The 17,490-nt window shown below is 37.8% G+C and overlaps 1 protein-coding gene across 4 annotated transcripts in view; it reads right to left on the bottom strand.

The window, feature by feature from the left end:
• Window positions 1–2: 2 nt before the first annotated feature.
• Window positions 3–17,490, bottom strand: part of MARCHF1 (membrane associated ring-CH-type finger 1) — a 140,034-nt gene continuing 122,546 nt past the window's right edge. For all 4 annotated transcript variants that reach the window (XM_087936666.1, XM_087936667.1, XM_087936668.1 and 1 more), the window contains 2 exons: window positions 10,289–10,436; window positions 3–3,102 (listed from right to left, as the gene is read on the bottom strand). In XM_087936666.1, coding sequence (XP_087792792.1) covers window positions 2,804–3,102; window positions 10,289–10,436 — 447 coding nt within the window. In that variant the 3' untranslated portion in view covers window positions 3–2,803. The remainder of the gene's footprint in view (window positions 3,103–10,288; window positions 10,437–17,490) is intronic.

Here is a 17,490-nt window from a genome sequence, read left to right as displayed (position 1 = left end):
CCTAAGAGTCATCTGTTTATTACAAATACAAATTTATTCCACAACAATTAGTTTTCTTCTCGCCCTCCCGAACCTTTTTAATACACAAATTACCCACAAAAGAGAACTGGGTAAAACAAGGAACAAACTTGCCATTCCAATGATTATATACTGTATAATAAAATATTTGCATCATAGATTGCAGTGCAGTTTTCAGAAACTGAAAGATAATTTTCAGATAAATGGGGATCTGTGTAACAATCCAATACTGACCTTTGCTATTGTCTGCTGTCTGCCTGTAGCAATTATACTAATAGTATGTTAGATTTATAGCTAGCAGGATGATTTGGAATCGAATGCTGCCTAAGAATAAAACAACCAAACAAAAAATAATGGAATTTTTTAAAAATATTTTTTTTCCTTAACGGATGAAATAATTCCACATTTTTTCTGATGTCTGTAATACACTTTAACTGGTACTCATAGAAGACAGCATCAAAGATGGCACATTGCAAATTGTGGTACAAATATATTTTTTAAATACAACTGAAAGCTGTTTTTTCATACCTGTTTCCATGTGAATCAGGTTTTAAAAATAGCATAATTCCCTAAATTCTATGGAATTAAGCCAAAACAAATCTTGGTTTAAAACTGTGGCTGGCATAATGATAAGTTCTAACTCTTGGTATGGGAATCATGTAGACCTTTTCTCCCAGTGCATCATGCTATATAAACATGCCAACATTTCTATGAATCTAGTATTTTACTGGCGCTGAATATATGAATAACCAGCCATTTACCTTTTGTCACATGCATGATAATCCTTTTACACAATGTTGCTCTGTGTGGGCGCCATTGTATGGTCTCTGCAAAATACGCAGTTGGGCAGCTGACTGCCTCAACTGACAAACATGAGTAGAACGATAAGAAATTCACATTGCAGTATTACTCTGAAAGTGCATCTTTGTTGCATATAAGTTCAGTTCTCAGCTTTTAATGCCATAGTGATCTTCTATGCAAAGCATAGTCACATTTATAAATATTTATAGTTGGAGAAGGAGCATCCACTCCAAATTATAAATATAACCCAAACTATATCCTGATCTCGGTTAGAAAAAAAAAAATGCAAACCATTCAGTTTGAATTCGATTTCAGCTTGTGGCCTGACTTTCTTTCCCGTTATCTGTATTAAATTATGGGATCGTCCAAACACCACAAAATACTATAATGTCATTTTTTTTTTCTTTTATCTGAAATAGAGTTATTCAGTTTTCATTTCAGAAAGCTTTCCAGCATCATAATTCTTGTCATATCTATCATATTGTATAACATTAACTTTATGGTTAATACTCTAGATTTCTGACAATGGTAACTCTGACTTACCCCAGTGAGAAAATACCCATTTATCTTAATGAAGTTAACTGCTTTTGCAATTTCTCAATGGAACAAACAAATATAATCATCTCAGGACAAAGATTTTACTCTTTTTTTAAAAAAAAAAATTGCAGCATGAATTATAATTCTTTTAGAAATAACCAATTGCAGTTTTTCACCATAAGCTCCCCTTATTACTGTTTTCTTGTATTAACTCACGTTACTTGGGCACAACTCACAATACAATCAACAAGCATAACAGTGATAGAAATAAGATACTTATTTTTCTGCAAATATCTTACTTTCTTTAAACCTTCTGGGTAAATACTTCCCAAATGGGATGCCAACTTCGTTGGGTCCCTGCAGGTTGCATTCTTACATTGATAGAAAATTTAAGTATCTCATTTAATCATACCTCATTTTATATTAATATATTAAAATAATAAGTACCAAATGAACTACTGAATCCTTAACTGTTAAACTCTTTCTTGTTTAGAAGTTACTGCATATACATTGTCAATTAAGTTCACACTGAAGAAATATTGTCCTAACGTGAAGGCTTTCCACATTGACTTTTTCAAAGCTATCTTTATCTTTAAAACAGCATTGGGCTGTAACTTTTGGGTGGGTTGTTGTTTTGCATATTTCTCACCCTAATAAATAGATACTGGAAATTCTAAAGCAAAAGTACTCTGGTACCCTAATACTCCGATTTAATGAATTACCCTTTCAAAGAAGAATCGTACAGATGGCCAAGAAATGATCTTAATCTACTATATAGGAATAATTACGAACTAAGTTGCTGCTCCAGATGAGTGTAGCAATTTGTCAGGGAGTTTGCTGTTAATTATTTCTGGGTCTATTGTTAACCAAGAAAAATATTTCTAATATTCTACTTTACAAATACTCAAAATCCATTATTACGTAATAAGTGCGGTTGTTTTTACAGAAACGTTATAGGGTAATCACCTTAGCATTAAGTATCACATTATCAAACAGATAATTTGTGCTTCGATGCATACCTTTATAAGAACCTTAAAAATTTGCTTTGCTCTCTCCCCCACTCCCCCCAGTTTACAATAATTAGCAAAAAGACCATAGTAGCAAATACACATAAAAGTTTTCTTTTTCTTGTAAACAGCACATAAGTAGAAGTTCTGCAAATGCAGTTCTTTTAAGCCATCAATAGTAGTGTTGGCATGTCCTTTGTTAGAAGTTTTGCTTTTCTATCTTCTTCACTTCCACTTTTAACTGTACTTAGCAAGAAAGGTGGAAAAAAAAACATTTCTGTTACATTTCAGAGGTAATGTGAAGCTTCTTATCAATTTTCCTTTCTATTTTTTTTTATGTTCCTTCTTTTTTTTCAAATATACTCTCTGGATTTGATTATCTTTTTTCCTGTAGCTAACAGAAACCTTTCACTTTATTTCCCCAAGAAATGCTACTTCCATCAAACTGGCATGACATCAGAAATAGTTTCTTCTGTTTGCTGACAGTTCGTCTCTGTCTGTGAAACCGGAACCACAACAGTATCTTTAATTTCAGTGTTCTGAATGGTGGAAGAATTTTTCTCTTCCAGTTTTTTGGCAGTATCTGGACAGTTCTGAACAAATATCACACGGTTATAAGCCTTCAGCCTTCGCCATAACTGAATGTAGACTTTACACTGCACGTACATGAAGACAAGGCCTCCAGTGAATCCAATGGCTACCACAACCAATTTTGTCCAAAACGGCCATTCTAGGACTCCTTTCCATGAGACAGAGAGAGAGAGAGAGAGAAAGAGATTAATGTTAAATTGGTCAGGACTATACAACCATCTTCATTTGCTGAGTGGTTCAGAAGCACACTATTTTCATATAAAGATGAAAGTTCTCTCTTATAGGTAGCCCTCACTTAATGACCTCATTCAAGATAAGAATTTTCACTGATAAATGAAGCGATAAATGAATAATAAATGAAGTACTTAGGTGAAGGTTCTTGTGACGGCATCGTGTAACAATGGTAGTTCTGGTAATTCCAGCTGCGGTTGTTAGGCAAGGATGTCGTGCTTCTCTTGAGCACATTCATCTCCACTTCCGTTCTCCCATACTCCTCCATCTCTGATTTTTTGTTTCCTTGAACTGTTCCTCTGACAGCTACTCCTGCCATCCCACGCCATCTAACTTTCACCCCAGTTAACGCTTACCAATCTTCCTCCCATTTCTAGGTGTGCCTAGGTGTCTCTTTTCAAGGTTGCATGAGGCCTCCACGATGCTGAGCCAAGACCTTCCTTGCCTTGGCACAGATACCTCTTGTCACCAGTGGGAAGAAGATGATTAAGGCAGCTGGGGGTGGCAGAGGGGGAACAGCAATGCAGGACAGACGAAATGACGTGGAGGAGATAGGTAGAAGAGGGGAGTGAAGCGTAACGTGCTATCATAAATTCAGGCAGACTGCCAAGCGCCCAAATTTCAATCATGTGACCATGGCGATATGGCAATGGCTGTAACTGAGAACCTGTCTTAATTACCACTCAGCACAGTCATAACTTCTAACTGTCAATGAATGGTAGTTATGTCAAGACTATGGCGGCTATGTAGTTAGCAACCATTTGTAAAATTAAGTTTCTTCAGTCCATTTCGTTTAAACATGGAAACGCTTTGCTGTTGAAGTAGAAGAGATTAAAAGACTTAATATGAATAAAGAAAATATGCATCCTGACTATATTTCTGTATGTTCACAGCATGTTTCTCCCTTTGGATGAGCTAAGGGCAACTGTATGTTGCTTTGCAAAATAATCTGAGTCAGTGATCCTAGTTTCCAGGCTCAGGGCAAAGCTGGGCTTTGATTGTTCCTGTGGCTAAAGTGTAATGGAACTATTTTTTTAATGGCAAGAGTTGTTCTTGACATTAAGAAATACTCAAGACTGTGACTGACTTCTTCCCATGATGACTGCAGAAAAAAAATCTCTTAACAACGATTTGCTATTTTTTTGCTGCTAAAACTGGTTCTCTGGAAATGCTGTCCCCTGGATTTGAATGGGAGCACTCAAGAATGACACAGGATGACTTTTGGACCCATTTGAGAAGGAGAATCTTGAAGATTCCAGTTTTTCGGATCTTTTTGAATTGATTATTTTACTTCACTTTTTGCTCTTAAAAGTCATGCGCACCAAGCCACACCCACAGAACCGGTACTAAAAAAAATTGAATCCTACCTCTAGTGTAGAGGCATGTAATTTTGGATAAAGATTCACAAAAGGACTCTGATCTGAAAGTTGCAGACCAAAATGATATCTCCACTGCCAGAGAACTGAGTTGAACACATCTGTCTCTTTGAATTTCAAGCCTGCATATCCTTACAATACTAGAAATCTGACCAAATGGAAAAGGGACAATTCTATTCTTCTGCAAAGACTGAGGGGAAATTGGAGAATGGATTTATCACACTTAACTAGAAATCAATCATATTTGTTTGGAAGATGTTTAGACTGAATCTATTATATTTAATTAAACAACAATTGATAAGAGATGGCATTAAGAAACAAACATGGATATTTGATCCAGAATAAATTACTTTTAACTTTTAGAACAATTTGTGTTAGATAAAATGCTGTGGTAAACTTCCTACAAGTGGATTACAATAACAGTTTGTCAACAGAGTCTTGAAACCTTACTCTTATCTTTTTTATTATAATTATTGTTCCTGTTAACTATTTCGTCATTAATATAGTATATAAAAAACAGGTCAATAATTTGCAAATAGATGTACTAGTTTAAAAAATTTGGGGGGAGATCGAGTTTGCAACAGGTGTGAACTAATATTATAGTAGTGTCAGTATTAGGGGGGATTACAAGTGTATACAAGTTGGATTTTTTTCCCCTTTTTGTTACACTTTTTAAATGTCTTGTTATGTTTTCTTTTTCTTTTCTTTTTCTTTATTTGGGAGTTTTGTATTTTAACTTTCTTTTGAATAAAATAAAAAAAAACAGAATGAAAAAAAAACTCCATACTGCATAGATGCAACTAAAAGTTCTAATCAACTTTTTGCTTTCCCTATGGTCCTGGAAAGTGGTAAGAGAATGAAACCCATACTGGCCGAAGCCAAGATTGGGAAAATCAATATCTGTGGAGCTGTCAGGTAAGAGCCATTGCATATAAAAAATTATAACTTGGAATATGAGAGGCGTAATTAGTAAAGAAAATGGATTAAAAAATGAAAAGGAGGAACAGAACTTTGACAGAGACCAAATATATACAAGGAAAAATGATGGATATGGAAAAAAGGCCTAAAATATAGCTTAAACCAGGGGTTCCCAACCACCGGGCCCCGGACCGGTATCGGTCCGGGGATCATTTTATACCGGGCCGCCTATTTTGCTTGGGCGCTGCCATCTTGTTTTGACGGAGCTTGAGAAAATGCTTCTGGGTGAGCTTGTCAGTCATTGGTTGGAAAGTGGCGTTTGGGTGCTGAAGGAATCTTCACGCCTTTGTTTCATCAAAGGGGGGGCGGCTTCGAACGAAGAGCCGTCCAGATGGCGGTAGAGTCTCGCATTACTCAGGAGGAGATTAAGAAAGAGCCTGAAAAGCCCATCGACTGTGAGAAGGTACAAAAGAGGAGTTGGAGGTGGCAGGGAGAAGCGGGGGATGGCTGGCTGGCCGGTCGCTCGGCTCGCCTTGCCTTGGTCATGCGTGCTGACGCCAGTACCGGGCCGTGGATCATTTTGTACATTTTGTACCGGGCCGTGGTACAAAAAAGGTTGGGGCTCACTGGCTTAAACAATTTGAATTAGAAATCAGGTGGTTGTTTCATGCATATAATTAAAGGAGCAATTAGCAGCTATCAAGTTCCAATTAATGGTATTTAACATACTATTTGTTATGGTCTGCTGGTGGCCTGCGGAGCTGGCAGCAGAGTCGAACAGTGGGGAGGAACAGTCCTGGAGTCTGGATGTGGGATCTGCGTCCAACACAGTGATGGGGCCAGGGCCATCTGAAAGTTATGTGCTGACTCCAGAGCCTCCAAAATCTGACATCAGCGAGACAGAGGAACAGGGGGAGCCTGTTCCCAGTGTGCGCTTGCGCAGAGCTGCCAGGGGTGACTCGGGAGTAAGGCTTGGAGATGATTGGCCCCTGCCATAAGACATAAAGGAGGAGCAAAGGGACATGAGCCTTTGCAGGAAGAAACTTTGTTTGTTCTGGTCGGTTTAAAAATCTAAAGCTCCATGTTGACTTTGTGCTCTGTTTGGCCTTGTATAGATAATTGGCAATTTAGTAGCTGGGAGCATTTCAAGGAAGATAAAGGTGTGTGCTTATCAGACTTATCCTGAAGGACTTTGGCAGACTTCCATGGGACTATTACAAACTGTTTGGGACTCATTACGGGCTGTGAATGCATATAATTCACAGTTGAAATGGGGAAAAAAGGGGGTTTGGGGAACAGGGTGTGATTGTTACTGTCTCAGGAAGCCTTGGTCAGAACACTATTTTTGTTAGGTGACATAAACACAATGGGAGAATATTGAGACCCAGGATTGAATAAGAATTTTATTTGTTTTGTGAAAAACCTGCCCTGTTCTCCCTCCCTCCCTCCCTCTCTGTGTATTACATACATACATCAATTTGATTGCTTCTGATGAAATGAGAGAAAGGGTGACAAAGAAGAGCTGCTGAGAATCTGCGGAAATGAATTGTCACTGTACAACTGTTCAAATGTGGTCTGCTTATGGAGTGTGTGTAAGATTTGCTAAGTGCTTGTGACATCTGCCTATGCACCTGTCAAAAGGAATACTTGACTTGAATGAATGCACAATTTCTTAAGCGTACCTGGCAAGGAGTTTGGCAGAATTCTGTTTGGAATAATACAAGAGGCAAGGCGGAACAGCATTTGGGAAGCGCAGTGCAGGTTCATTTTAGGGTGCTCATGTGCAGATTTTTTGCTTTTTAGCAGTCACTGAAAAATGTCTGAATGTGAGAAAACATTTATGATTGGCTAGATTTAGTATGCTTAAATTACACAATGTTCTACGTAGATATAAATTAAGATGTTGATTACTGAATGTGGTAGAACTGTTATACAATAGAAACAAAGCATATCTGAGAATAAATGATACACTTCGTATGGTTTGATTCAAGACTGAAAACAGTAAGTCAAAGTTGTATGTTTGATTGTTTACTACCTTTTATGGATTAATTTCTTACAAAATGCTTGTAGTGAATGTGTCTGTACCTTGTCATTCCTAAGATGCTATATTTCAGGCTGTGAACCTGAACAATTTACAGTGAATGTTATGATACAAAATGGAACATGTATCTGGCGGTCAATGTATGAACTATCAAGGCAATCTAAGATGAGAAGAAAAATTGGATGAATGACTGTAAATTATGCATATATTCTACTTCTAGCACTTGCTCCAGATTTTTTTTTTTTAAATCATTTATGCACCTTATGGAATGCTTACCCAAGATGAGAAATTTTAATTCAATGCTGGTAATAAGTATAGTCTAAGTATAGTAAGTGTATGTATGAAAACAAAAGAAGATCTAGCAAACGGTAAAATAGGAATACTTTTAACCTTATAACCTCCTTCTCTCTTTCTTCCCCCTTTCTTTTTCTTTCCTTTCCCAAATTCTTTCCCACTCTTCCTCTCCTCTCCTCTTTTCTTTCTTTTCCTTTCTTTTGCTTATTTGTGTATTGTGTATTGTGACTGGTTTTAATTGTAAAAATTAATAAACTATATTTTTTTTAAAAAAATAAGTATAGTAAGTGTATAGTCAGTTACAGTGAAATGGTTTGCAAAACCTTCTGTCGACGTTGTTATAAGGGAGTGAGAGCTGGAGAAGCAAAGTCTGCAAGTTGGCTATCTATAGCAGGAATTGATGCAGTAGCGGGATTCAATTTTTTTTACTACCGGTTCTGTGGGTGTGGCTTGGTGGGCGTAGCAGGGGAAGGATACTGTAAAATCTCCAGTCAGAGGTGGTAATTTGCCAGTTCTCCGAACTACTCAAAATTTCCACTACCGGTTCTCCAGAACTGGTCAGAACCTGTTGAATACCAGTTCTGAATTGATGACTTTAAGTGTTGCAATAAAAATCATCAAGAATGAACGTAGACTGAATACAAAGTGATTCAGTGGTGCAAAAGAAATGATTTAAGGGGATTTGATTGTTGTATAGAGTGAAGAGCTAACTGAGTTCCAAAACAAATAAATGAAGAACAAATGAATGGATCAAGAGGAAAGGAAAGAAAACTTAATCTTATCAGGTCAACTGAAAATGTACAAGTTTCTACTTTTGAAGCAGTCAAAAGGACAAATTATATTATTTCTAGTGGTAATAGAAAGCCAGTGTGGGTTCGTTATATACACCTATAAATTATTTTGCATTTGAACTTTTTAATAAACTTTTAGAATCAAAAAATGTTTCCTTAAGCAAGAATATTATTTTGAACTCAGATTTGCCTATATACTTTGAATTGTCATTGTTAATCTATCACTGAAGGTTTTTTCCTGACATTTTTAAAAATGCCACGCACCATTTATTTGGCACATGGATCATTAAAGAAGAAAAAGTGCACCTTTTAAAATGAAGATCATATGCTTGGTTTTATTAGTGAAAAATATATAAATAAGAACAGAGTGAAAAACAAGAAAAAAGGAATTCTTTTCAGAATAATTTGAGCTATTTAAGACTCCAGTTATATACAGAGGAACATATTAATGTATTTATTCTAGTTGGATTCCTTTGTCATTGTTTATTTTATTTTTCTATTATTTTACTTCTATTTACACTCAATTTTTCTTCCTTTTTATTATTTTGAGATGCCTATTATGAATAAACCCATGGTGAGACAGGAGACATATAAATTTAACAAATTAATAAACATGTACATTTGAATTTAATAGTTGAATTTGTACAATCTAAGACCACTAAACTATTTTTTGAGCTTTGCTCAACACACTAAATGACCAAACAAGCTGTGTTCACACGATACCTTAATCTACAGAAAACAAACCGATAGATGCAAGATGATCTAGTTCAGTTGTATACCTGTCACTGATTAGATATCTATATCTATAGGATTGTTTTATTCAATAAAGCAAATAATGGCAGGTTCATATACTGTCCTAAGCAGCATTTAGAGTGCTTTCTATAGAAACTATATTTTCCTGTGGCAAGTATTTTTTGCAGAGGCAAAATAACATTTGATTCTGCAAATAGTACAGAAAGCACAGAATCTTTCTGGTTTCAGTGTTTGCATGAAACACACAGGATAATATTTGCATTGCATGATTTTGCTACTATATTTGTGGTTGGGAACTATATAGGATTATTGATTTATTATTTCTATTTTGATTTCTCTTGCAACTTGCCATCCTTGATCTCAGCGGATGGCAGAAGTTGTCCGACTTTGTATTGATGTGCAGCAAGGTTAGGCCAGGTTAGCCTTAGATAAGAAGCCACTAGGGAATAGTAGGTCTTGAGGAAAACAAATCCTGGATGAAGTCAATGGCAAATTACTTCCACCTCTTGCCAGGAAAACTTTATGGACAGGAAACAATCAGGAAATCAACTTGAAGGAAACATGTAACTTTTTCTATTCACAGAGTTCCAGAATTAATCTCCTGGAAACACCATCTGCAGGAATCATTAAATACCTGTTTGGAACTACTTATTTGGGCTATAAGAGATAATGATTTGGTTTCCTGAAAATATAAGGGATATTCTTAAATGTTGGATTCTGTGAAAAGAGGGAACCTATGATAAGGAAATGTTTATACGATCATTAAAATTATGTAGCTCAAGAACTGATTGTATTAAGTAATCAATCTTTATAGAAAGGATATGCAAATAAAACCCACTATTATGTTTTGAGTGTGTGTACTTAGTGAAACACATTTCTAGTGATTTTGCAAGTAGCACAATGTGAAAATAGGAAATTGTCAATACTCACCATTGTCATTGCCTTGCTTAATTTCCTCAGCAGTCCGATCTATCAATACGTACAATGACCAAACTACACAGGTAATAGCAATAATGTGGAATGTGACTGAGCAAACTATTTTTCTTCTTTCACTTGTTGTCATCTGCAGTTTCTCCCACTGCAAAGTGGAAACATGGGTTGATAAGACTTCAAAGAAAGTAGCTCATATCATTTTTTTCTGCAATGAGTTGCAAAGCAAATAACTCACTCTTAGTACAAACTATACAGGTGAAACTCGAAAAATTAGAACATCATGCAAAAGTTCATTTATTTCAGTAATGCAACTTAAAAGGTGAAACTAATATATGAGATAGACTTACTGCATGCAAAGCAAAGATAGTTCAAGCCGTGATTTGTCATAATTGTGATGATTATGGCTTACAGCTCATGAAAATCTCAAATATTGTGAAAAGGTTCAATATTCTAGGCTCAAAGTGTCCCATTCTAATCAGCTAATTAAGCCATAACACCTGCAAAGGGTTCTTGAACCTTTAAATGGTCTCTCAGTCTGGTTCAGTAGGAATCACAATCATGGGAAGGACTGCTGACCTGACAGTTGTGCAGAAAACCATCACTGACACCTTCCATAAGAGGGGAAAGCCTCAAAAGGTAATTGCAAAAGAAGTTGGATGTTCCTAAAGTTCTGTATCAAAGCACATTAATAGAAAGTTATGTGGAAGGGAAGTGTGAAAGAAAAAGGTGCACAAGCAACAGGAATGACCGCAGCCTGGAGAGGATTGTCAGGAAAAGGCTACTCAAAAGTGTTGGGGACTTTCACAAGGAGTGGACTGAGGCTGGAGTCAGTGCATCAAGAGCCACCAGATGCAGACGGATCCTGGACACGGGCTTCAAATGTCGTATTCCTCTTGTCAAGCCGCTTCTGAACAACAAACAATGTCAGAAGTTCTTCCCTGGGCTAAAGAAAGACAATTGGTCTGTTGCTCAGTTGTCCAAAGTCCTCTTTTCTGATGAGAGCAACTTTTGTATCTCATTTGGAAACCAAGGACCCAGAGTCTGGAGGAAGAATGGAAAGGCACACACTGCAAGATGCTTGAAGTCCAGTATGAAGTTTCCACAGTCTGTGTTGATTTGAGGAGCCATGTCATGTGCTGGTGTTGGTCCACTGTGTTTCATTTGGTTCAATGACCATGGGGTTACTGTGCTTGATTGGCCAGCAAACTCGCCTGACCTGCAGCCCATAGAGAATCTATGGGGTGTTGCCAAGAGAAAGATGAGAGACATGAGACCGAAAATGCAGAAGAACTGAGGCCGCTATTGAAGCATCCTGGTCTTCCATAACACCTCAGCAGTGCCACAGGCTGATAGCTTCCATGTCATGCTGCATTGAGGCAGCAATTGCTGCAAAAAGGGCCCTAACCAAGTACTGAGTACATATGCATGCTTATACTTTTCAGAGGTCTGACATTGATCTATACACAATCCTTGTTTTATGGATTGCATGTAATATTCTAATTTTCTGAGATTGTGGATTTGGGGTTTTCATGAGCTGTAAGCCATAATCATCACAATTATGGCTTGAACAAATAAATGGCTTGAACTATCTTGCTTTGCATGTAATGAGTCTATCTCATATATTAGTTTCACCTTTTAAGTTGCATTACTGAAATAAATGAACTTTCGCATGATATTCTAAATTTTTGAGTTTCACCTGTAGGTGTTCTTTTTCAAAACACATCATTCAGAATTTCTTTGATAGATAATAACGTTGAATAACCTATTTGTAAAGCGTGTTATAGTAACGTAATATTTCCGACTATGGGTATTAAAACAAAAAGGAATACATTTTCATGGACTTACACATTCCTGCAGGTAGAAATTTCTCCTTTAGAACAAAGCATCAATTTGAACTCTTCTCCGATTTGGTGCCTTCAAGAATTATTAGACTACATGCTAATTATTCTCATTTGCATTTTTACAATCTATATTTTATCATAAACTTTACTGCCTAGATAAAAGCAACAAAACCACACCTAGATTCTCATGGTTTATTATCCGTTCTGCCATTCTTGATTTCTGGGGATATATACGACTGCTGCAATTTCTTCCTCAGTGGTGATTCCTGCATTTCTAATAAAGAATACCCTAGTAGCCTAAATTTGTTTTAGAGTATCTCCAAATTTGTTTTAGAGAACTACTAATATGTGTAACAAATAATGTAAAACGATATTGGCAGGATAAATATCTATTCAGGGAAATGTAATTGGATTAAATAAGCAGACTGTATGCAACTATCCTAAAATGAAGTGTTTTGCTCAAATCTAAATTTAAACCATGAAATTGTTTTTCTTCTTCAAAAGCAAAGGTGGGCGAGAGAAGGACCACTTTTTGATTTCTGCCATGGCTTTGAGCAATTAAGCATGCTATTTCATTTTTAAAAAAAATGAAATTAAAATTAAACTTTAATTACATGAGTGTAATTAGAGTTTAATTTTGTTCTTAGACTCACATAATAGGTATCTACCCAATAATTAACCAAAATATTTAGATCGCAGCTTTTTCTTCTGTAAAAATAGATTTAGAATAGATACAAGCACTAAGCAGCTAAGTCAGACAACGATTGACTAGATACTGTCAACTTGTAAGTCTACTTAAAATGGGTTTTTCTTTTAAACGATATTAAATTGTGACATTCTATTATTATATTATACACCATAGGTTAAAGCTCTTATGACTGTATATAATTAAAATTTTAATAGAAAAAATATTTTGACTCCATAAGACCAGAGCCTCTCTGCTATTCATTAAAGCAGCTATTTCATTTTTTCAGGTTTCCGTAATGTCCAGTTTTATCAAAATCAACACACAAATTACAGGGCTTGCAGACATAAATTCAAACAAAACCGCTCATATTGACTTTTTTAAAATATAAACTATCATAATTAAAGCAGAAAACCAGCTAATTAAAGTTATAAGATTTACAATAACAGAGTTGGAAAGGACTTTGGAAGACTTTTAGTCCAGAGACTCTGTACCAGTTGATGGTTAACCTTTTCCTGACCGAGTGCCCAAAGCGCGTGCACCTGAACCCCCAAAATGCAATGTGCGTGCCGCCCCTGCACATGCGCACATCCCCCACATGCACCTTGCCTCCAAGCATGCACAGCACAGACCCAACAACCAGCTGACCAGCAGGAGGCGCGCACAGATGCATGGTGGAGCTTAACTAGAGCAATGGCTCACGTGACCACAGAGATGGCGCTGCATGCCACCTGTGGCACACATGCCATAGGTTCGCCATCACAGCCTTATACCATGCCTCACAAGTAGCTGTCTAGTCTCTTCTAAAAAGCCTTCAGTAATGGACCAACCAAAACTTCTGAAGACAAGTGGTTTCACTAGGTAATTGGTGTCACTGTTAGGAAATTTATCCTTAGTTCGAAGTTGCTTCTCTCCTTGGTTAGTTTCCATCCATTGTTTCTTGTCTTGCCTTCTGGCGCATTGGAAAATAGGCTGACCCCCACTTCTTTGTGGCAGCCCCTCAAATATTGTAACAGTGCTATCATCATATACCCGCTAGTCCTACTTTCCATTCAAGATATCAATGCCAAGGTTGAAATCTTACAAAATTTTGTCCTTCAACCCTCTCCGAAGGCATCCTAAATATACTGAGTTCCAGTTCTTTCTCTGTGGAAATTCAGATAACTTCTGTGCATTGCTATGGTAAAATACCTGATTTCTTCCAAAACTCTCCACTTCTGACTATCTACTGTACTTCCCACGGATACCTTCCTCTATGATGCTTCTTCTTTGAATCCACTGATTCAGGGAGTGCCAGAAAATTTCCCTCTAGATATGAAGAATGGGAAGGGGCTGTTGACTATCCTTCTAGCATTATGTCAAATCTTGACCCTGAACTGCTCCTGCTCAGAATGTGCATGCTGTATATCAGAGGTCTCCAAACTTGGCAACTTTAGGACTTGTGGACTTCCAACTCCCAGAATTGTCCAGCCAGCTATGCTTCCAGAGAATTCTGGAAGTTGAAGTTCACAAGTCTTAAAGTTGCCAAGTTTGGGGACCCCTGCTCTATATAGTTCACATCAGGCAGAATGAGGGACTTCTAAGAAATGCTGAGATCTCCACTTTGGGTATCTTCTCAGTCCAGACCTTCCCTATATGCTAAGAGTATGTAGGGAGTGGTTGGGTTCAAGGCAAACAGCGCCCACTTCCTTAGGAGAAACATATTGCAGACAACAGATATATTGTATTTATATAACTGTTACATTTTCCTCCATCAAGATCCCTTGTCCAAAGATTTCTATGAAAGCTTTGGACAAAGAGTGGTTCCTGTTCAGAGGTGATATTCAGCAGGTTCTGACCAGTTCTGGAAAACGGTAGAAGAAATTTTTAGTAGTTCAGAGAACTGGGCGAATCCCACCTCTGACTGGCCCTGCCCGCATCTATTATCTGCCTCCAGAGTCGCAGCTGATTGGCTGGGCTTTCTTTTGTTGCCCTGCACAGGAGAATGGAGATGGAAAGCAGGTTGGAGGGGTGGGGAGAGAATGGGGATTTTGCAGTAACGTTCCCTTGCCACGCCCACCAAGCCACGCCCACTAAGGCATGCCACACCCACCAAGCCACGTCATGCCCACCAAGCCACGCCCACAGAACCAGTAGTAAAAAAATTTGAATCCCACCACTGTTCCTGTTTTATATGACTCATGGTGAAATAACCATCCTCTTTCCCAAACCAAGGATTCTCCTCAGTATCAAGAAGAACCTATAGGTGCTGAAGCTGGAATGTAAAACTAGTCAGGGGACCTGCACTTTTGCAAGTAGAATTGCCATGGCTAACAGGGTGCAGGCATGCACATCAATGCGTCTCAGGGTCTGTGTAAATTGGATGTTACAGCAAATTCCGTATTTTAATCTGCATCTCCTGCACAGAAAATCCAAGTTCTGTTCCACCTCAAATTCTCCATCCCTATCCATTTCACTAAGGTGGCTGAGCAGGAAAATTGTGGCTTGTAAGAGACATTGGGTACATTATAGTACCAACAAGAAGCAGTGTATTTTCTTAGTTCTTGGAAGGTCTAAGTGAAGGTCTAAGTGAAAGGTTACAGGATTGATCTATGCAAATGCAGAAATGGGTCTAATAACTTTTACATAGTCTCTTGGTCAGTTTTATAAGAACAAAGATCATGAACAAGCCTTAACTAGTTGTTTGTAATTCAAGATTGGTAATGAGTTGGTCAAGACAAAATCAAGTAATACATCAAATACTTTTAATATATTAACACATTTTGTCAGTTTAACATGCATACAAATATATTGCATCAGGCAAGATATTAAATCTTGAAGTCTTCTGGAGTAAATAAACAATCTTAAGATGCTGAAGGAACTTGTGTAGGTCAATTGTTTCTAATTCTTGTGGACCCAATGGGCATCAGTTTACCTCATTTTTCTGTCACTGATGGTTTGAGTTCTTTTTATGCCTGTATCATCGGTACCAACTTATTTGGTTCCCTTCAGAGCAAGATTAGCCCACACAATGAAATGTAACTTTCAGATAGGCAGCTAAAGTTAAAAAACAAATAGTTTGGTCTCTCATGTTGGACTTATAGTTGTCCATAATAGGGGTATCAAACTGGCAGCTCATGGGCTGGATGCGTCAACTGCAGGCCACGCTCACCAGCTCTGCAAATTGGAAAAATATCACGTGATGGCAACATGATGAGGTGAGTTTGACACCTGTAGTCTATAACCACGAAGCCGTGATTAAGGCTACCCACAGTCAACAGTAACTATGTAATTCATAACTGCACTTCTCAGCCGTGTAAACCACATGAAACTCCCCAATATGAAGCAGAACATGTCCCTGGGTCTTGAATCAAGAGAACGCTGCTACATAAAACAGCTGGGTGTAATTTGGATGTCATGTCAAAATAGGAAAAGGTCCATTGTTGGAGGTTCTAGTGGATTCCGGCTAGAGCAGCAAATGAAAATTGTGACCAGGAAAGCCTTTGGTCAGCAGCAGCTGCTATGGCACTTATTAGGTGCTCCTTGTGTAAGGCATCCAGAAAGTATCCATGATATCAATCACTCTGAGACATATTCTCTCGAATTGATTTATTTAGGAACAGATCTGGTACGTCTCAGGCAATTTCCCAAAGTGAAAGTATTTCCGCGGGTTACACAGAATCCACTTTCTCTCCTCCCGCTTCTACCCTTCATAAATCACGAGAACCAATTAACTGCAACTGGAATTTCTTAGTGTGACATACAGAATAACCTTGAACTTTTTAATTCCTCCACCACCCCTTCCATTAAATGTGGCAGCTGAATTTCAAAAGCTGACACCTTGTTTGAATCAGAAAGTCATATTATCATATTTTAATTACTGCAACTTACTTCATATGAGGATGCCCCTAAAAATGAACCAGAAGTTGCAATTGGCATATAGAGTAATGCAGTTGTCCACATGCTGGGAAATTCTAACTGGTTTAGCAGAAAAATCCCTATGTTATGGGATTATACTGGTTGACTCCTAGACTCAAAAAAAGTGCTGGTTATTATCTACAAGATCCTTTATGGCTTGGACTCTTGTTATTTTCAAGAATATTTGTTTTAAGTAAAACTATCATTTAAGGAAACAGGAAAAAAAATACCCATGCCGGCTATGGAATTCTGGGAGTCTACAAAGCTTAAAATGGCTGATGTTGAGAAACAATGCTTAAGACGAGGGTGTCAAACTGGAGAACCACGAGCCAGATGCATCATGCCTTACAGATCATCAGAGTTGGAAGGAACCTTTTAGGTCATCTTGTCCAACACACACACACATACACACACACACACACACACCCAAGCGGGAGACCCTACACCATTTCTGACAAATGGCAGTCCAATCTCTTCTTGAAAGTCTCAAGTGAGGCAGGCCATGCCCACCTAAGCTCCACAGATGGAAAGAAGTAGTGAAACGTCACGTGACGGCAACGTAGTGAGGTGAGTATGACATGTGTGGCTTGAGAGATATGATCCTTACCTTGTTCCTTTCTTCTCTATGTGACATAACCAAGTATCTGATCTTGCAGCCGTTCAGATTTGATCACCTGTTTTAACGCAGGTGGCAATGTTAACTGTATGACTGGTTTCAATGCCTTAAAGCAACTGCATTGCGGGTGGGGGGGGGGGGCTTCCACCATGGAATTCTG

The sequence above is a fragment of the Pseudonaja textilis genome, chromosome 6, assembly GCF_049901715.1.
Source record: "Pseudonaja textilis isolate UNSWEBS1 chromosome 6, rPseTex1.2, whole genome shotgun sequence".
Classification (NCBI taxonomy): Eukaryota; Metazoa; Chordata; class Lepidosauria; order Squamata; family Elapidae; genus Pseudonaja; species Pseudonaja textilis.
Note: the sequence above shows the minus strand (reverse complement) of the source record. Positions and strands in the feature narration are given on the sequence as shown.